This window comes from Rhodofomes roseus, assembly GCF_022264815.1.
Source record: "Rhodofomes roseus strain CIRM-BRFM 1785 chromosome Unknown C8Q71scaffold_13, whole genome shotgun sequence".
NCBI classification, from domain to species: Eukaryota; Fungi; Basidiomycota; class Agaricomycetes; order Polyporales; family Fomitopsidaceae; genus Rhodofomes; species Rhodofomes roseus.
In genome coordinates this window covers 519,830-537,725 of record NW_025952969.1, presented here as the reverse complement: position 1 = coordinate 537,725, position 17,896 = coordinate 519,830, and the positions used below count along the sequence as shown (strand labels likewise).

Below are 17,896 nucleotides of genomic sequence, written 5' to 3'. Positions count from 1 at the left end.
CCACCAGCATCGATACAAACTCTCCATAAACAAGGGACTACACCGCTTTTTGCCCACGCCGGGATCTTGTCAATTCGTCTGTGTATGTGTAAAATACTTATGTGTATACCGTGATGGTGCAATACATCCTGCAGATATCTTATTACGTGCGCCGGAACGTACATTAAATTACTAGACGCTACAATCGTGAACGACGTGATAGCACGGGCTTTGTCGACTATGTAGAGTCACCGCGAGGTCTTGTGTGGGAGTACGTTCCTTGCGCGATACCTGATCGTGGAGCAAACGGACTGCTCCCAGGGTTCAATTCAGACTTGCTCGCGACGGACGCATTCCTCGCCGCGCTCAGCCCAAGTCCCGAGGGCTCGAAGGTCGGTGCGCGGCTCGAAAGGTTGGACCCACCCGCTGCCGGCGCCGGAGAGGAGGCCGCGGATGACCCGGATCCCGATGCAGAGCCCGAGCCTGAGTTGGAGTGGGCACGACCGGTATGTCCGTTTGCATGCGATCGACCGCTGGACTTGTGAACGTGAGAGGAAACAGCCGCTGGGGCTTGTAGATGGATGACGCCAGGGCCTGCGCTGAGCTCGCGATGGCCTGGAAGCGACAGCCGTGCGCTGTGTGCCGGTCGTTGGATTGGAGGAAGGGTTTGCGAGTGCGTATGTGATTGCGATGCGTCGCGGCCAGCGGTTCGTGCAGGTGGAAACACGGAATGATATGGATTGTGGTGGGTATGAGGGTGTGAGTGTCGTTTGCGAGGGTGCTGGTGTGGATGGTGATGATGCGCATGCGCGGATCCAGTGTGATTTGAGTGGTGGTGCGAGAGTTGGTGACCTTGCGAGGAGCTGCCAGATACACTCTGGTGGTCCGAGCGACTTGTCGCACGACCTTCGGGTTCGACGATCGGGTCCTCGTTCTCCTGCGACCCGTCCGCGTCCTTCCCTCCGAGCTCGCCCTCGTAGCCGAACGGATCTCGCTCTATCCTCTCGCGCTCCTCCTCCAGCCTCCTCAGCTTCTCTTCCAACTCGCCGATAGTCCCTCCCGCGCCTTCGCCCGAGCCATCCAGCTTCTCCCTCCTCACAGCCAACTTCTCCAACGTCCGTCCTAGCGCACTCATCTCTGCCCCCCACCCCTCGCGCCTCCTCCGCTCCCTCGCCTCTGCCTCCTTGCGCTCGTTTCTCTTCTCCTCTGTCCTCTGTCTCACCTTCCCCAACGATTCCTCCGCCTCGCGCACACGCTGCTCGAGCCCAGGGAGCGCCGCCTCCACCTCCTTCCGCGCCGCCTCGATAGCCTCTGCGGCCGCCTCCGTCTGCTTTCTCGCCTCGCGCAGCGCGAGCACCTTCTGCTTCGCCCGCTGCTCGCCCGCCGCGCCGCGCTCAGCCGCACGCTTCAGCGCGTCGATCTCTGCGCGCAGACCCGCGTCCGCCTTCTGCGCCTCTTTGCGCGCGGTCTTGAGCGCCGCAGTCAGCTGCGCGTGTTCCGCGTTGAGCGTCGCGAGCTCGTGCGTGAGCTGCTGTCGGCGAGCCTCCAGTGTGAGAGGTGCTGGGGTTGGCATCAGCACAGGTGCGGAAGGGGAGGAGGATGGTGAGGTTTGGGAAGGAGAGATGGAGAGCGCTTGGGAAGAGTTGCTAGAGGGAAGGGAGCTGCTAAGGAGGACGGCCTCCTCCGTCAGGGGATCCGGCCGTAAGGGATCGGAGTGGAGGTCGTTATCTGGATAGGTATAGAGGTCAGCGAGCAGTCAGCAGCTGAGCGAAGACAGACGGTACGGGAGCAGGGCTCTATCGCTACGTAGCAGATAAGACGGTTAGCAGGCGATGTCACACCACTTTAACGCATGCGCAGTCATGTTGACCTCACGTATGTCGTGCGCTCGGTGCCCTACTTCGTCTGTGGCGGCGATGATGGGCCAGAGCTACTGCTCGGACGGGTCTACGCAAGGACCAGGAGCCCCGATCAAACGCAGCAAGGAAAGATACGTACTCTGCAGTCAGCTGAGTATGCAGATGTTTGATAGCCTGTGCGGAGTCCCTTCTGGACTGTAGACCCGCCGATCGCGATGGGCGAGGAAAACGCAATCGCCAAGTCCGAGGGAAACTCATCTGGCACGGAGCGTGTAGGCGTTATCTCCGGGGGCGACCTACTACCACGCATCGTCGTCCCGAATCCTCGTTCGCCATACCGCCCTCCAGACAAGCCCGAACAGGATGTACTCACCAGTAGTGATCTGCCCTCGCAATGTCCTCTCGCCCGGCACCACTCCCAGCTCGACGTCATACTGCCTGCCTGGCATAAGCCCGAACAAGATGATCACGGCCTCATCCGTCTCCTCGTCGATTTTGATGAGCACTCTTTGCCAAGGGATGCCGTTGACCTTGACCGACAGCCCTTTTGCGAGGACATCCGAGATGATCTGCGTCCTGTCTGGCTGGCAATCGTCTTCCGAGCCTGACCCTTCATCTTCGTCGGAAGACATGCTGAGAGAGCCGATGGAGTCGGAGCTGTAGGGGGAGGATAGGATGAAGGTGACGGAAACCGATGTTATTTCACGGATGGACAGTGCCAGGGTAGGACGCCACGGCCGAATGGAACGCCATTCCGCGAAGTCGTCCATCATAATGACAAGATGACCTGGGAAGGTGCAGAGTCGAATGTTTTATCAGTACAATTGGCTTCGCGCAGCGGGTGAGGGGAAGTTCACTTGCCTGTACTTATGTAGTACGGACAACAGCGTTAGAGACACGCACGCGAAGAAATTTTTGAGCCACAGAGATCACCGCCTAAGCCTATGCGTCTACACCGTGGGCATGGAGGTCCCGGGCTCTAAGGGAAAGGTTGTGGTCGCGGTCGCGAGTGAAGGTGTGTACAGGGCCACCGAAGGCTGCTTGAGATCCTCGTCTTGTGCCCAAAATACTTAAGCTGTGTTCACTCGGTGGAGCCAAAATGTATTCCGACACGGGGAATTGAACCCCGGGCTATCGCGTGAGAGGCGATAATGTTAGCCACTACACCATATCGGATTATGGAAAGCAGTCTTGTATAGTATCTATGTTGATGTTTAGCTCTTACTGTGCAAATCTGCCTCATTAAACTTTCGACCTCTGTATGTCCTCAGCCACCGTCTGTGTGCACCGACCTCATCTCTAGTCCCGACTCCTCTCTTCATCTGTGCGGTGTCTGCACATCGTTCAAGCAGCTTCTCCTAAATCTTCTCTTGTGGTCCGTCGCATCAGACCGCTAAATACTGCGCTTGGTCTTGCGCTGGAGACATGGTCGCGTTCGCGGATCCTACGGCAGTCAAAGTCTACACCGTCAATGGCACAGCTTCTGGGTCATCTTCTGCGCTACCGGACTGGCTGACACGGAAACGTGCAGTCAAAGGTAAGGGAAAGCGCGGCGCTGTCAGGGAGCAGGTCGAGTCGACCATCGAGCTCATTCAGCACTTCGAGTTCCCCGAGGCGAGTAACCGAGTGAAAACAACGAGGGATGGTCATCATGCCGTTGCAACTGGCACGTATAAGCCGCAGATACGGGTTTGGGACCTAGACCAGTTGTCGCTCAAGTTTGAGCGGCATACTGATGCGGAGAACGTCGACTTCGTTGTGAGTAAGTCCTCCTAGGCGTGGATTTGTATATTGCTGGTGCTAATCTACGCATATATCTGGGCTAGATGTTGTCGGATGACTGGACCAAAAGCATACACCTCCAAAACGACCGCTCTATAGAGCTACACACGCAAGGCGGATTTCACTACCGCACACGAATACCTCGCTTCGGGCGAGCACTTGCGTACCATTTCCCCTCGTGCGACGCTCTGTTCGCGGCCTCAGGCCCAGAGATCTTCCGTCTCAATCTAGACCAAGGTCGTTTCATGAGCCCTCTACTACTACAGGGCGAAGGCGGCGAGGCAATTGCAGGCGTGAACACCATTGACATCAATCCGGCGCACCAACTATTCGGCTTCGGCGTAGAAGGGAATGGCACCGTTGAGTTCTGGGATCCGCGGTCGCGGGCCCGAGTGGGTATCCTCAGACTGCCGAAGGACAGGCTGCTGCCCATAGGCGCGGCAGTGCCCGCTCTACCGGGTATAGACGATGGCGCAGCTCAGTCACTCTCGGTCACTGCAATCTCATCCCGAGCAGACGGATTGTCCTACGCGATTGGTACGTCGTCCGGCCACACGTTGCTCTACGACATCCGATCCGCTCGACCACTGGCAATGAAAGACCAAGGCTATGGTCTGCCGGTGAAGAACGTCGCATGGATAGAGGGCGGCAGTCGGATGGCAGGCGACGGGCTGGTGTTGAGTGCGGACAAGAAGGTCATCAAAATCTGGGACAAAGATGCGGTACGTCTGTGATCGCATTTCCTCGGAACCTCTTTTTGGCTAACACTCGTCTTTTTCAGCCGGAGACCAACTTCGCCTCGATCACACCTGCTGCGGACATCAACGACGTCCATCACGTACCGAATAGCGGCCTCCTACTTCTCGCCAACGAAGGCATCCAAATGACTACCTACCTCATCCCCCAACTCGGACCCGCCCCTCGCTGGGCGAGCTTCCTCGAAAACCTCACCGAGGAGATGGAAGACCAGACGACGCGCACCGCCTACAAGGACTACAAGTTCGTCACGCGCGACGAGCTCACGAGCCTCGGGTTGGACCACCTCGTCGGCACGCCCGCGCTCAAGCCGTACATGCACGGCTACTTCGTCTCACTCGCGCTCTACGATACCGCGCGTGTCATCGCCAACCCATACGTCTACGCGGAGCAGCGCGAGCGCGTTGTCCGCGAGAAGATGGAGAAGCTCGCGGAGAGCAGGATCCGTGCGCCGAAGAACGCGCTTGCGGGCGTGAAGGTGAACAAGGCGCTGGCGGAGAAGGTCCGGAAGGAGGAGGAGCGTGAGAAGAAGAGGGAGGAGCGGAAGCGGGCGAGGAAGGTAGCGCATGCGGATGGCGAGGGTGATGCGATGGACGTGGACGAGGAGGGCAGTGAGGCTGACGGCAAGGCTCCTCAGGAGAAGCCGAGTCTGCTTAATGACCCACGTTTCGCCGCGCTCTTCGAGAACCCTGAATTCCAGGTAGACGAGAGCACCCGAGAGTACGCGCTGCTCAACCCGTCAGCGGCCACGCAGCGGCAGACTCGTGAGGCTGCAGGGAAGAACGGAAGGACGAAGACAGCAGTCGAAGCCGAGGAAGAAGAGAGCGACAAGAGCTCGTCAGACGGGCTGAGTGAGAGCGAGAAAAGTGGGAACGAGAGCGAGGAGAGCCAGGACAGTGACGTTGCGGGAGGTATGTCGTCCCAGTCGGTCTCGTCAACGGTATGTGCTCACTGACCGTGCGCAGAGCTTTGGACAGACGACATCCGCGCCCGTTTGGCTGCGCGAAATTCGGCACGTTCGCAGCCTCGCTCGCGACCACATCAGCGTCAACCAAAAGTCAACCTCGTGCCCTTACATGCACAAGCATCTGGAGTGGGCCGCTCTACGGACAGGAGTGCGACCTTTGGTCAACGGCGCTCCGGATCGTCTCTCGCCGGGAAGGGCAAGGGCAAGGGGCGGGCAGACGCCACAGATGTCCGTCAGACGGGCGATGGTGGCATGGAAGTGTCGTTTGTTTCCCGGTTTTCAGGCGCATATGACTCTGATGAAGACATGGATGGCTCGAGCCGCGTCACAGCCAAGGCTGGGAAGGAGGCGAAAAGGAAGGGCGTTCAGACGTTCGGCGCTGGAATGGAACGAGGCGGAGAAGACCCTGAACACGAGCTCAGTGAAACCGAGCGGCGGGGAAGGACTCAGCGACGCAAAGGCATGCGCAGCGGAAGTAAAAATACGTTCAGGCGGGGATGAATGCAATCCTCGCTGTGTATTTCACCCTGTACGTCGTACAGTTTCTGCGTATCATGAACAGCCCAACTGGTGGGACATTATATCATAGAGCTTGCAGTTGCGCTGGATTGACGATGGCCGTAGGTACCCAGAGCGTTCGCCCGGCCATCATCCAGACAAAGAAGTCCAAACGTACGCACCTAGCGGGGGCTATCTCTCTGCATGTACCTGCATGTACCTAGGCAATACCTAGGCCAGCACTCCGCATGAGCCGCTTGAGATACACTCGGCGTAGGCAGTGCTACTGAATCCCATCGGCGACTCTGCCGACCAATCATTTGCGCCTCATGCTATGTATATTGGCGTCTTCTTCTGCCTGATTCTTGATTCAAATACCTCATCTGCTATCTTCGCTGAGGTAATACCGGCCAGAATCGTGTGCACCTGGACCGGTATATATGCCGTACTGATACAACCCCGCTAGGAGAGCCGTGTCGTATCTCTTCCCATAGCAGTCCCACTTTCGGCATGTCCAAGAGGGTACTTTTGGCACAATCTACTTCAGAAGGGGTCGCCTGTGGCGTCGAGAAGAAGCTGTGGTTCAAGACGAAGCCACTTGATCACGATTTCTGTCGTCGGGCGATACAGCTTCAGCTCTGGACAGATTCGCACGACGACCAAGGCTCGCAGGATGCTCCAAATCATGCCTTATGCACATGGTTCGAGCTCTGTATTCTTGAGGACAAGCACGCGACGCAGCCAGTCGTCAAAGACGGCAAGGAACTGGTATGGACGTCACACTTTAACGTACTGCATTCGCATCGCCGCATCGCCAGACACTTCGGTATTATCTTCGATCGTCGTCGGGAGATCCTCAACGAAGTAGGGGTTGGTCAGATTTCTGTCTTCTTGTGACCCTCACAACAACGCGCTTCATGTTACTAGATTGGCAACTGTATTGGAGTGCGCATCTGCGCTCAGCACGTCCTTTCGAGGAATTTCGCATCTGGAGGCACATTAACAGCGAATGTCCTCAAGAAGGGTAAGTAAATGCTGCCGTTTGTATTCTCATATGATTGACTACAACGAATTTGTAGTCGATCTAGTCTCCCCGACGTTGTGGACGTTGTGTACCTCCAACACTCCCATCATGCCTAAACATATTCTAAATGGTGTCTACACTGTGACTGTGACGGCTACACATGCTTGCCTCGTCGAAGCCGCCGATGCTAAAGTGTACTCCCGTACGTGGTTCACAACTCCCGTTGGTGCATGTCATTGAGTACCCCTCGTGCGCCTGCTGAGACTATAGCTTTACATACAGGCCTTCAATGCCGATCTCCTCAATCGTATCAGAGACCTCCGTCTGTACACTTCTGCTCGTCAACAAGGCTCTGCTGGCTTCCCTCCCGCCAATCAGTGTAGCTGGTTCGATATTGCCGTGCTTGAGAAGCCAGATTCGAAACATCCGAAAATAATGAACGGCCGTGAGCTGGTTTGGGTCAGTCACCACCTGAACACGGAACATGTGGATTGTGCGAACGACGAGGGGAGACTGTTCACGCGTGCCGATAACCTGTTCAGCTTTCTACAGGTATGAATATTATGATCGTCTCAGCTCGCCATTCATTTGTTCGTCGGCAGTCCGGTAATGCCATCGGTGTGCGTGTATGTGCTCGCTTCGAAGGCAGCCAAAATCATGCAAAGGAAGGACGCCTAGTCGTACATGTCTCGAACAAAAGTACTATAGCCTCTTATCTGCGAGTTTTGCCTATTGATGAACGTGTAGGCTACAAGAAGAGGCTGCGTACTGAATTCCAACCTACGGTTGACTGGAATATTGTCACAAGAACAAACAAAGACATCCGGAATCAGCTACTATCAACACTCCCCGATGATACGCAAAGTACTGAAGCGGAGGTTCTTGCGCAGCGACTCCGCATAGATCAAGGTTATGGTGTTGCAGGTCGCCCTCTCCGCCTGCTGTCTCTTGGTGAGTAACCCGCTACGAGGTATCCAAATGTACATGACTGACCATATGCAGACGGAGGGGGCGTGCGCGGCATATCGTCCCTCCACATCTTGCAAAGGCTCTTTCGTGGCGATGAGAATGCTCGTCCGTGCGAGGTTTTTGATATGATGGCAGGAACTAGCACTGGTGGGTGAGTGGATAAGCTTCATCAATGACCCGTCACATACACCACAGAACAGCTTGATCGCGATCATGCTTGGCCGCTTGCGAATGACAATTGGGCAGTGTATAGATGTCTACCAGAAACTCTCTAGGGAAATCTTCGGTGCCACCAGCATCACCCAGACTACTAATATGCTCAAGTCTGGGACAAAGTATAATGCACGAATATTCGAGAACGCCGTCAAGAAAGTTGTAGAGGATTATTTTGAACTCAATAATCCAGAGGAGTGCATGCGAGACAGACGCACAGGGTGCAAAGTCACTCCCAGAACCTCAACAATAAGAGAGTGACTCATCTTCGTACATACGACAACCCCGAAGTCAATCCATCCTTGGCCGATTACAAAATTTGGGAGGCAGCAAGAGCGACCACCGCAGCACCTGTGTACTTTGCACCCATCGAGCTGGACGGCTACAAGTACATGGACGGTGGGTTCGGATATAACAACCCAGTATTGCAGTGCGTAAACCGCAGAAATATTAGTTATTCTGTTGATGGTCACACATTCTCAGGTTGATAACTGAATCGCGCCTGTGTTTTGGCCCCGCTCGTCAGGTTTGCTGCCTCGTGAGCATCGGCACCGGAGGCAATCCCGATATCGCCTTCCCCAAGGGGGTCACCTGGTTGTTCAAGCCCACAAGTGTCAAAAATAATTTACGGCTCTTGTCGCTCCCAACGAGCTCATCCAGCCAACATTACGAGGCAGGTTTGCTTTGCGGGCCTGGTGCCTATCACCGCTTCGACATGGGAGAGCTCGTGTCAGAGCAAGATTGGGACGTGAAGGTGCGTTGACATGCCATTGACAGGGTCGATCGCGATGTTCTTGGTTATAAAGCCTGACGGTGGATCCCTTGGAAGGCATATGGTGGACAGGTTGCATTCCATCTAGACGACCACGAGAAGCTCGGACAGCCTATCGTGTCACTCACAGAGGAGTATCTGAGGTACGGGGAAGCGAAAGTCGAGGCTTGCTCAGCAAGATTGCTTTCAGACGTATTATAGGCCTGATTGTATGTCGCTGTCGCAGTCGATCTTCAAGCTTCAGGTGCCGTACTTGCAATGTAGTAGTAGTCCGTCAACGTTTCAACCTTCAAGGGAAATGGTTGGGAAAGGGTCGGATTGAGGTCCGTCGATCAACAATATCAAAATATTGTAAACAGCTACAAGATCCGATATGGTGTAGTGGCTAACATTATCGCCTCTCACGCGATAGCCCGGGGTTCAATTCCCCGTGTCGGAATATTTTTGTTGCTTTCATTTGGCTTTCATCGGTCAGTATCGACTCATAGTATCGAGTCAGTGCAATGATCCAGACTTCTGAATCGGCCAGATTAAGTCGCAACAATGTACTTATGCTATGATCTGTATCCCTCAGATAGCTGCCATGTCATCATCGAATAAATTAATGGTAAAGAGTAAAGGGATCCGTGAAAGCCAGGTTTTCGGTCGTTGCATATACACCGTGAGACCGCTCCAATCCAGTATTACCATCCGTCCGCCGGCCTCGACCTGCACCCTGCTAAGGGACGCTCCTTCCTTCCCATATCGTGTGCGCACTGGACCATACCACGCGGGCAGAATCTAGTACGTCTTTTTCTTCTCATCGACGGATAGACCACCTATATTAGACGAGGGTTAGCCACAAGCAGTGTCGAACCCCATGAGATGACGTACCCGGGCCCATATTGACCAGAAGGATCAGGCCACCGACGATCGCTGGTACGAGAGAAATTGGTTAGTCTACGACGTACATACGCCGAGGCACTCGATACGCACATAGTGTTTGGAAGAAGTCGTATCTGGTGGAAAACGTCTATCAGCAAGGAGACGCTGCAGCAATCATAAGCTAAACTCACTTTAGGAAGTCCCTCTGGGGATGAGCGGAGTGGACGCTCCACCAGGAGTTGATGAACACGTTGAAGACGGACAGAATAATCACGAGGAAAGCAGCGGACCACTTGGCCTTGAAACCCACCGCGACCATGATGCATGCTCCCAGCCCGACGAGGGATACGATCGCACGACCAATGCTCCACTGTCCCCGGATGATGAAGCCGAGGAACAGGAATATGAGTAGCACACGAGCGGCGAGCAGGAAGCTGTCCCAGTGTCAGCTTCACAAGACGTAGGCGAGACAGAACACGCACTATTTCTTGCGGTCGGTCTCGCTAATGGACGGGAGGCCGGCGAAGATCTTCTTGCGCGTGTACATCGAGTCCGTGAAGACCATGAGCAGACCACCGATCACGCTCAGGTTGCGGAGGAAGAAGTTGAGGTCGAAAATGAGCCCGTATCCGAACGCCTGCATGACTACGACCCCGAGAAGACCGCCAACAGCATACTCAGAGTGCTTCTTCACGATGATAGCACCTGACCCGACAAGCATCGTCTGACAAGATTCCGAGGCGTCTGCATTTCATCAAGACGGAGCTGTCACGTCCACTTACGACCACATTAATCAACAGGAAGAGATGTGAGAAGCCCCAGATGAAATGACGGTGTCTGAACGTCAAGCATAAGTATTAGCCTTTACAGCCAATGCATATACGCGTCTGCACACGTACTTCTGCAAGTACCACAGCTGGTCACCCCATTGTGTTATGATTCGTAGGGAGTCCTCCAAGAAGGTGATGACAATCAGAAACCGGCCTATCGCCGGCAGATGGGGCTTCAGAGGCTGCGCGTAGATGTCGATGTTCTCCTCCGCCGTCTGAGCGAATGCGCGTAGCTTCTCGAGTGGGTCGTCAGGATTTGCGGCTCTGTAGCCGTTCGAGGGTCGTGAGTTGCCAAAGCCATGAGGGTCAGGAGTGTAGCCACCGGTAGCCTGCGCCGGGCGGGCGAGAGAAATACGAGCAGACATGGCGAGATGGGAGTAGGTTAGAAAAGACGAGTTGGCGGACGAGCAAGGCGCGGGGCGACGTGTCACGCCCGTGGGAACTTGAATGCCATTCCTGGTGCACCGCCTCCGGCTTGATGGCCACTTGATGAGCTGTTACAGCGGCGCGGTATGTCTCCAATACACGCTCATTTCCACTGCTTGCGTTCTGCACAGCATCCTCATTCCAGCGAAATTTCTGCGACCTCGCAGCTCGCCGAAACGTGGGCTGAATGACTTGCTTGGTTTGCACCTATTAAGTTATGATAGTACTGCGTAGGAGCAGTCAGGCGCGCAAGTGGCGCGTTACAACTTACGCGTAGACGCGTTCAGCGTCTGCACTTTAATTCCGAACATCAGCCACCACCGCGAACGCGACCCGAACAGCGATACCCGGGAACCTTGCCTCTTCACCAGAGATGGCCAGAAAACGCGTCGTATCATCTGACAGCGAGTACAGTGACGCCAACAGCGATGAACACGAACCAGGGTCCAAGACGTCTGCCACGACGCAAGCAAAGAGAACAAAACGCGTTACAAGTATCAAGAAGGCCAGAACGAAACGCGCGAAGCTTGATACCGAAGAACCAGAAGACGAGCTTGAAGATACGTCTATACCTGCAACAGCATCAGGGCCACCTCACCCAGCTGCTATACACGTCGTGGCCGAACCTGTGCCTATTCGAGAAGCATTGCTCGGATGGTATGAAGGGGTACATGAATCCCGGGGTATGCCATGGCGGAAACCTTATCACCCAAGTATGAATGCCGATGAACGCGCACAGAGGGCCTATGAGGTGAACCTAGCCCGTATGCAGCATGTCGGGGTGTGGAAACTCACGCGCGGTATCCTGTGTTCTCCCAGGTGTGGATTTCCGAGATCATGCTTCAACAGACTCAAGTCAACACCGTGATACCGTACTATAATAGGTGGATGGCAAAGTACGTTAGATGCGTCGCTAGGATCATTGTGGTCTGACGCAAACTGTCCTTGACAAGGTTCCCGACAATCATGGATTTAGTACGTGCCGGGAGCAAAAGCTGCTGACTGACCGTTCTCATTGCTGACTGGACTGACAGGCAGCATCCGACATTGAGACCGTCAATGGCCTCTGGAAAGGCTTAGGCTACTACTCGCGCGCCGCCCGCCTACTGAGTGGTGCCAAAAAGGTCGTAGAGCAATTCGACGGCCGCCTGCCCGATAACGCAAAAGACTTGGAGACGCACATACCGGGAATCGGTAGGTATAGTGCTGGAGCTATTTCCTCAATTGCATACAATCAGTGTGTCCCTGTTGTGAGTTCAACTTGTTTCAAGCTTGGTGCCTATTCAAACAACAACTCCGCTCGGCGCGTTGGACACCTTGCTTCACTGCTTCTAGTTAGACGGGAACGTGCACAGGCTTCTCAGCCGTCTACTGGCACTCCATGCACCGCCAAAGGGGAAACAGACCCTTGATCTCCTTTGGGGTGGAGCGACAGACTTAGTAGACGGCTGCACGCGTCCGGGAGACCTCAACCAGGCCCTGATTGAATTGGGAGCCACTGTATGCAAGGTTCGTGATCCACAGTGTTCCTCCTGTCCCGTGAGGCCGTGGTGCCACGCATACAAATTGCAGAGCGCTTCAGACACGAAGGTAGGGCAGACGGCACACATGGCACGCACGAGGTATAAGCTGTTAACTCGCCTTCAGGCGCCGGGATCCGGGGCGTCGAACGGTGAAGACCAAGTAGGAGATATCGAGGAACTTTGTGCGCTATGCGAACCGCTGTCGGCTGGCAGCCCGGTGACGAGTTTCCCGATGAAAGTAGTCAAGAAGAAATCCCGAGAAGAACTAGACATCGTGAACGTTATCGAGTGGCGTCACCACGCCGATGGCGAGCGGTGGTTCTTGCTAGTTCGGCGTCCAGAAGGCGGTGAGTCAGCTGCATCTCTTCTGGTCTCTTGCATCTCGAACGACTATCTGCTGCGTGGGCCGTGCTGATGCCCACCGGCCTCCTACGAATAGGTCTTCTGGCCGGCCTGCACGAATTTCCCACCGCGTCCAATGTCCCTGTGACTACGACGTCCGCAGAACAGATCGAGATACCACACACGCTTTTGTCTGGCATCCTCGCCGTTCCACTCCCGCAATATGCCGCAAGAACCTCGGCAGATCAGACGTACAAGGCATCTTCCAGCTCGGAAGGCTCGAGCACACTGCGGATCGTGAAGGTTGCTCCTGCCGGCGATGTCATCCACATTTTCTCCCACATCAAGAAGACGTATCGGATACAGTGGGTCGTTTTGGAAGGTGGCAGCGCTGAGCCTCCGTGCCTGGCACCGCTAAGCCTACCTGCACCGGTCGGCGGTCCTACTAAGCGCGCAGTCAATGCGGATGGCAAGAAGTCGTCTAAGGTACGGAAGGCTCCGTCCAAGGCCGGACAGCCTAAGGCTCTCCATTCTGAGGCGCCCGTACAGGCGATGTGGATGCCCATGGACGACGTCATCAACGCTAAGTGGGTGCACTTCGTCCTGAGCAGTTCAGGCGCGGATCATAGGACTGACCTTTCCTTTCTATTCTCACATAGCATTGGCACCGGAGTCCTCAAGGTCTGGAATCAGACCCGTAAGCTGTGGGGGAATGTCAGCTGATCCCTGGCCATGTGTTGACGAACACCGCGCGGACGAAATGTTCTGCCAAGCAGCGACAAGCATGTATGCACCCTTTCGTGGATGGTACGCACAATAATGTACAGATGGAGGAGATTTCAAGGGGATGCTAGCCGTCCTTGACTATCATGATCCGGTCATAACGGCAGTACGAACATGCACCGACCCTGACTTAAGATGCAACAACTCCGCATCTCAGCTGGTGTCTTCGGAGATGTGAGATGAGAGTCCAGAGGTGAAGCGATGGTCGGCCATATGGCTGTCCTTGCACTCCGCATCCTGCTCTGTCTCTGCCAACAACCCGACCCTGCGAGCGTGTCGTCCCTCTCGCAGAGCTGCTTCCCAGAAGGGGGTGCTCTGCAGAAGTGCGGTGTAGATAGTACTATAGTACTGAATAGCGCCGAGCGTCGCTGAGTGACTCTTGGAACAGGCCTGGCTCGGAAGGAGTTACCCGAGCCACGACCGCAGTTTGTTCACTGTCTATGAGCGCTTTGGCAAGGACTTAAGGAAGAATATTCCCAAGTTCCTCGCCTTCGCTCGAAATCAGCTCAGACGGGCCCAACACGTTTGCGGGTTCAACCCACTCTAGTCTCTACGCCGCGTCACATATGGGCGACAAGTGGACACGCTACAAGGTTCGTATTGAACTTCTCGTTCCATTCTTGACGAATTGCCTAACCTCCGTTTGCTTCCGTCACCAGAACAATGCAGTGGCTGGATGCGGCGTCCAGCGCCAGTGCGCCATGCCGAACAAAAGGAACATCCGTCGTTAACCTTAGGTCTAGAACTCTAGAACAAACGCATGCGCACGGTGAGACCAGTTTGAGCGATCTTGACTGCTCGCGGTAGGACAATGCCACGATCGCGATCCTGCCAACATATCATCAAACCACTGAATAACATGTTGAACACTTAGCTGATATGCCCACTGAATCACGGCATGTACTGTCAACGGGAACAGGCCCACTTCATGGAGAGAGGGTTCCCTCCCGGGGGTGCTCGCCGATGCTACGTATGGAACCCAGGAGAGCGGGTGCGCGATCCGAGCTTCGAGCAAGCGGGTGATCGCGGAGAAGCCTGGCAATAACCGGCAGATTACCCGATGAATCAGTGCCGCCGGGAAGTCTGGATCAGAGAGAAGATCCCAGCGGTGGACGGGAGGAAACCTTGTCTGCCCATACAGTACCACCTCGCGTAAGTATGCTATGCGCGACAATGTCACAATGGCACTGCTGACCAAGAGACCTGGTGAGATGGGCCAGGGCCTCCGGCGGACGGCGGACATCATCGTCCGAGTCTTCATCGACCAAGATCGGGAGCGGAAGTCGGCAAAGGGGCATAAACCCAAGGCCCCAATCGCAGGCGGGTCCAGAACATGCATATGGCATCTACTGCAAGAATTCAGGGCGGATGCAAAATCATGAGCATATCCGGAGTTATGGGCAGCACATACCCCTATGATTCCAGTCTGGTGACTTCCGCGATCCCGCTTCGAGCCTCGCAGTGAGCTAATCACCATGCAGCTGGACTTACCCCATCGTGTGCTACTCACGAACAGTGAGAAACTGCAGCGCAGTAGTGATATACCCTACCTTCGGAGAGGAGGAACCCCCTACCGCGCACCGCCCATCAGTCTCAAGGCTCGCGGCGGATCTATATCGTACGAGATGGTACACCAGCGGTATTCAAGCAACATAACCGCTGGGCGGAAGGAAAGGTTATTCAGATCACGGCAACGGCCAGGGGTGTACGTACACGCACGGAGAAGCGGTGAAGTGTCCACTGATCGTAGAATGCTATTCATCCGACCATGCGTCTCCCGGACCGAGTCAGGGTCGATCAGCCTTTCGCCCCTTCACATTAGGCAGGTACGGAACGTAGTCATGTAGAGCTTGCAGGGCAAGGGGGATTGAAGGGGGATGCGGTGAAAGCCAGGAGCACATGCATAGCGTGGGCGGAGCGACACGGAAGAGCGAAGTGTCCTCGAGAGCACTGCGATGTCAGAGCGAGTTACAGGGAGGATACATGCTGTATAGTACATGTACATATGCGGGGTATAGCTAGCGTTATGCTTCAGCGTCCGTTAACCATTACGAATATTGTAAACAAGGGGGCAAATTTTGAGGGTCCTTCGGAGAGGCGCGCGCGCACGACACCCGCGGCTTTCACCACTCCGCTTGCAAGGGGATGCGGGGTTTGATGTCTTCACCGTCGAGGATTGGTGCGCCGAGCCTCTGGTGCGGCGACCCAGCGAACGAGCGGGGCACGTCCCGGCTGCCCGTCTTCGACTTGGACAGCTTCCGCAAAAATTGCTCGTCGACGGGGTCGCGCGGTATGCGCGAGGCAGCCTGCAGCACATCGAGCGGAACGAGGTCACGCGGTCCGCCCGACGATCGCTCAGCCTGGACCACGACGGCCTTGGTGCGCGTGTTGACAGGCGGCGGCGTGAGAGGGGACGCAAAGGGCAGGCGCGGTGAGGCGTCGTAGTCCGACGAGGACGACGCTGAGTTGGAGGAGGTGAAGTTCAGCGGGGACGGGTCGCGGTAGGATTTAAGGCCGCTGTCTTGCAATGTCGGCAGATGTGGACGTCCCGCGGGTTGGGAGGCACCGTAGGGTTGCACACTTGTACCCGCGACAGGTTGGTAGTCGACACGCACCGTCTGGCGAGGGCCGTAGGTGTACGCAGCGTGCGGTACGTTACCGGCTGAGGCAGGCCCGACAAACTGCATGCCTTGCACGGCGAAGGCGGGCTCAACGGGGAACTGAGACATCCCATGGTTCGGGGGAGGTTGGAATCCGAGGCCCCATGGGTCCTGAGCAGAGACGAGCTCATCGCCCGACCCATTCTCCGCACGTTTCCCCTTGCTGGCGCGAGCACTACGAAACCAACCTTCCGGCGCAGGTACATCCCCCACGTTGGGGATGTCATCGATGGTGCCCAGACTATCCAGAGTGGTCTGGCTGAAGTATGCGGCTATAGTCGTGGGTTGCGATGAGCACCGCTTCGACATAGGACGCCGGCGCTGTACTTACTAAGATGCCATTTCCGAGTGACACCTCGCGGTCTGTCCTCGGGCAAGGATACGTGGACGCTGTATGTTTGCTTTATAAGGCGTTCAGCGTCCGAGCGGGCGAATGCCGGCTTTCCGCCGCGAGTATCGCGACCCCTAGGACAGGGAAGTCAAAGTTCATCAGACCATGTAACGGAGGTATGAGGCAAGGGTGTCCCACTTCATCATGGTGGTCCACCGCGCGGAGGGGTGGCCCGAGTCTTCGTTGAGACCGTTCTCGCGCTGGTGATAGAACAGGAAGTCCTAGCATATCATCTTCAGCTCAACGGCATCTGTAACAGCGAAGCCGACGGCACTCACGTCTCGGACGCGACTGGGCCCCCAGCCCATGCCGTCAGTCCTGCACGAAGCGCCGTTCAGCGGATATCGAAGATAAAATATTGGATGAGCCACTGACCATCGCTCCATGCCCATACCGGTGGCTTCGGCGTTGGCGCAACGTTCCTCCCAGACGTAGACGTTGCCGGATTTTATTCTGCATGCGACTCACGGTGAATCTCAGTTACAACAGGTGGGATGGACTGCTTACGCTCGGCGCTCTTCCGCGTCGAGGCGGTGGGTGGTCATGCGCAGGACATTTCTTGCGACGGCGTAGAATATTTGGCATGCATCGCGCGTGGAGCGGATGCGCATGTTTTGGAGAGTGGGCTGCTGCATGGTACGGTGTGAGTGTATGTCAGAGAGGCAGGGTGTGGGGGGTCCAAAGGGGGGAAGCACGGCGGGGGAGGGTTTATATATACGAAGGACGTAGCGCTGATTTAGCGCAGAGGTGTGGAACAACAGAGGGTGGCAGGCTGCAGAGCCTAACTTAACCGCAGGCGCAGGGGATCCCCGAATCTGGGGAGATGCGATTGAGTTTGTATAGAGTTGACCGCATGGACATAATACAAATGGGCCGCTCCGGAAGATCGGGGAATGAAATCGTACATAACAGATCAGTCACTCAGACTCGCTCCCACCCAACCCCGCCTGCCGCCTCCCCTGCCGCGGTCGGCCAGGCCTGTGCGCCCCTCGCAACGTACCGAGTCCCATTCCACTCGCACTCCCCAGAATCCCTCCTCGGCTGCACACGCCGTAGAACATTCGGGGGCCAGCCGGCTGCACTAGCCGCAATTGTCGAGATTGCACCGTCCGCAAACACTTACTTCCGAGTTCCAGACACCGAAGCCCCCACACAGGCTATTTGGCAGGCACGAGTGTCATTGCCAGCCAATGTGCACAGACTGATTGCCGCTGTCCCCCTCTCCTTCATCTTTTTCGGAGGTCTCCAGAGCGAATTT

General features: G+C 55.8%; 6 protein-coding genes and 2 non-coding genes across 8 annotated transcripts; 4 read left to right on the top strand and 4 right to left on the bottom strand.

Moving 5' to 3' along the window:
• Window positions 1–3: 3 nt before the first annotated feature.
• C8Q71DRAFT_837093 (uncharacterized protein) lies at window positions 4–2,721 on the bottom strand. Its single transcript, XM_047926460.1, has 2 exons — window positions 2,142–2,721; window positions 4–1,643 (listed from the first exon to the last, which is right to left on the bottom strand). Exons 1-2 carry the CDS (start codon window positions 2,609–2,611, stop codon window positions 218–220), a joined length of 1,896 nt encoding a protein of 631 aa, XP_047777716.1. The 5' UTR covers window positions 2,612–2,721; the 3' UTR covers window positions 4–217.
• A 221-nt stretch (window positions 2,722–2,942) lies between these two features.
• Window positions 2,943–3,014, bottom strand: C8Q71DRAFT_t89. Its single transcript has one exon. It is a non-coding gene; the product is annotated as a tRNA-Glu (tRNA).
• A 249-nt stretch (window positions 3,015–3,263) lies between these two features.
• C8Q71DRAFT_709852 (WD40-repeat-containing domain protein) lies at window positions 3,264–5,844 on the top strand (the record flags this gene model as incomplete). The annotated part of the gene is made up of 4 exons (XM_047920708.1): window positions 3,264–3,596; window positions 3,665–4,342; window positions 4,402–5,287; window positions 5,342–5,844. 4 exons carry the CDS (start codon window positions 3,264–3,266, stop codon window positions 5,842–5,844), a joined length of 2,400 nt encoding a protein of 799 aa, XP_047777715.1.
• A 469-nt stretch (window positions 5,845–6,313) lies between these two features.
• On the top strand, window positions 6,314–9,129 carry C8Q71DRAFT_870717 (acyl transferase/acyl hydrolase/lysophospholipase). Its single transcript, XM_047928329.1, has 10 exons — window positions 6,314–6,711; window positions 6,769–6,865; window positions 6,921–7,087; window positions 7,148–7,417; window positions 7,468–7,564; window positions 7,613–7,816; window positions 7,868–7,985; window positions 8,035–8,244; window positions 8,268–8,477; window positions 8,531–9,129. Exons 1-10 carry the CDS (start codon window positions 6,352–6,354, stop codon window positions 8,808–8,810), a joined length of 2,013 nt encoding a protein of 670 aa, XP_047777714.1. The 5' UTR covers window positions 6,314–6,351; the 3' UTR covers window positions 8,811–9,129.
• Window positions 9,130–9,186: 57 nt separating this feature from the next.
• Window positions 9,187–9,258, top strand: C8Q71DRAFT_t96. The gene has a single exon. It is a non-coding gene; the product is annotated as a tRNA-Glu (tRNA).
• On the bottom strand, window positions 9,203–10,942 carry C8Q71DRAFT_811863 (SURF4-domain-containing protein). Its single transcript, XM_047926065.1, has 7 exons — window positions 10,583–10,942; window positions 10,466–10,520; window positions 10,166–10,407; window positions 9,875–10,117; window positions 9,795–9,817; window positions 9,693–9,734; window positions 9,203–9,637 (listed from the first exon to the last, which is right to left on the bottom strand). Exons 1-7 carry the CDS (start codon window positions 10,876–10,878, stop codon window positions 9,600–9,602), a joined length of 939 nt encoding a protein of 312 aa, XP_047777713.1. The 5' UTR covers window positions 10,879–10,942; the 3' UTR covers window positions 9,203–9,599.
• A 300-nt stretch (window positions 10,943–11,242) lies between these two features.
• C8Q71DRAFT_764982 (DNA glycosylase) lies at window positions 11,243–13,691 on the top strand. Its single transcript, XM_047924100.1, has 8 exons — window positions 11,243–11,690; window positions 11,759–11,835; window positions 11,893–11,914; window positions 11,974–12,189; window positions 12,275–12,529; window positions 12,587–12,809; window positions 12,902–13,391; window positions 13,464–13,691. Exons 1-8 carry the CDS (start codon window positions 11,313–11,315, stop codon window positions 13,525–13,527), a joined length of 1,725 nt encoding a protein of 574 aa, XP_047777712.1. The 5' UTR covers window positions 11,243–11,312; the 3' UTR covers window positions 13,528–13,691.
• Window positions 13,692–15,349: 1,658 nt separating this feature from the next.
• On the bottom strand, window positions 15,350–17,450 carry C8Q71DRAFT_111511 (Gti1/Pac2 family-domain-containing protein). The gene is made up of 6 exons (XM_047916330.1): window positions 17,146–17,450; window positions 17,014–17,091; window positions 16,917–16,956; window positions 16,777–16,859; window positions 16,579–16,712; window positions 15,350–16,519 (listed from the first exon to the last, which is right to left on the bottom strand). The coding sequence occupies exons 1-6, from the start codon at window positions 17,271–17,273 to the stop codon at window positions 15,711–15,713; spliced, it is 1,272 nt and encodes a 423-aa protein (XP_047777711.1). The 5' UTR covers window positions 17,274–17,450; the 3' UTR covers window positions 15,350–15,710.
• Between the last annotated feature and the right edge of the window lie 446 nt (window positions 17,451–17,896).

Coding starts and splice junctions, on each gene's coding strand:
- C8Q71DRAFT_811863 (XM_047926065.1), bottom strand. CDS start 10,878: ATGTCTGCTCGTATTTCTCTCGCCCGCCCGGCGCAGGCTACCGGTGGC. Junction 10,408..10,465: donor TCCTGTTGATTAATGTGGTC/GTAAGTGGACGT, acceptor GAATCTTGTCAG/ACGATGCTTGTCGGGTCAGG. Junction 10,118..10,165: donor GAGACCGACCGCAAGAAATA/GTGCGTGTTCTG, acceptor ACACTGGGACAG/CTTCCTGCTCGCCGCTCGTG.
- C8Q71DRAFT_764982 (XM_047924100.1), top strand. CDS start 11,313: ATGGCCAGAAAACGCGTCGTATCATCTGACAGCGAGTACAGTGACGCC. Junction 11,691..11,758: donor GCGCACAGAGGGCCTATGAG/GTGAACCTAGCC, acceptor GTGTTCTCCCAG/GTGTGGATTTCCGAGATCAT. Junction 11,836..11,892: donor TATAATAGGTGGATGGCAAA/GTACGTTAGATG, acceptor GTCCTTGACAAG/GTTCCCGACAATCATGGATT.
- C8Q71DRAFT_870717 (XM_047928329.1), top strand. CDS start 6,352: ATGTCCAAGAGGGTACTTTTGGCACAATCTACTTCAGAAGGGGTCGCC. Junction 7,565..7,612: donor CGTACATGTCTCGAACAAAA/GTACTATAGCCT, acceptor ATGAACGTGTAG/GCTACAAGAAGAGGCTGCGT. Junction 7,986..8,034: donor GCAGGAACTAGCACTGGTGG/GTGAGTGGATAA, acceptor ACCACAGAACAG/CTTGATCGCGATCATGCTTG.
- C8Q71DRAFT_111511 (XM_047916330.1), bottom strand. CDS start 17,273: ATGCAGCAGCCCACTCTCCAAAACATGCGCATCCGCTCCACGCGCGAT. Junction 17,092..17,145: donor GACGCGGAAGAGCGCCGAGC/GTAAGCAGTCCA, acceptor AGTCGCATGCAG/AATAAAATCCGGCAACGTCT. Junction 16,860..16,916: donor GGCCCAGTCGCGTCCGAGAC/GTGAGTGCCGTC, acceptor ATGATATGCTAG/GACTTCCTGTTCTATCACCA.
- C8Q71DRAFT_837093 (XM_047926460.1), bottom strand. CDS start 2,611: ATGATGGACGACTTCGCGGAATGGCGTTCCATTCGGCCGTGGCGTCCT. Junction 1,644..2,141: donor ATTCGGGACGACGATGCGTG/GTAGTAGGTCGC, acceptor CGTCCTCCTTAG/CAGCTCCCTTCCCTCTAGCA.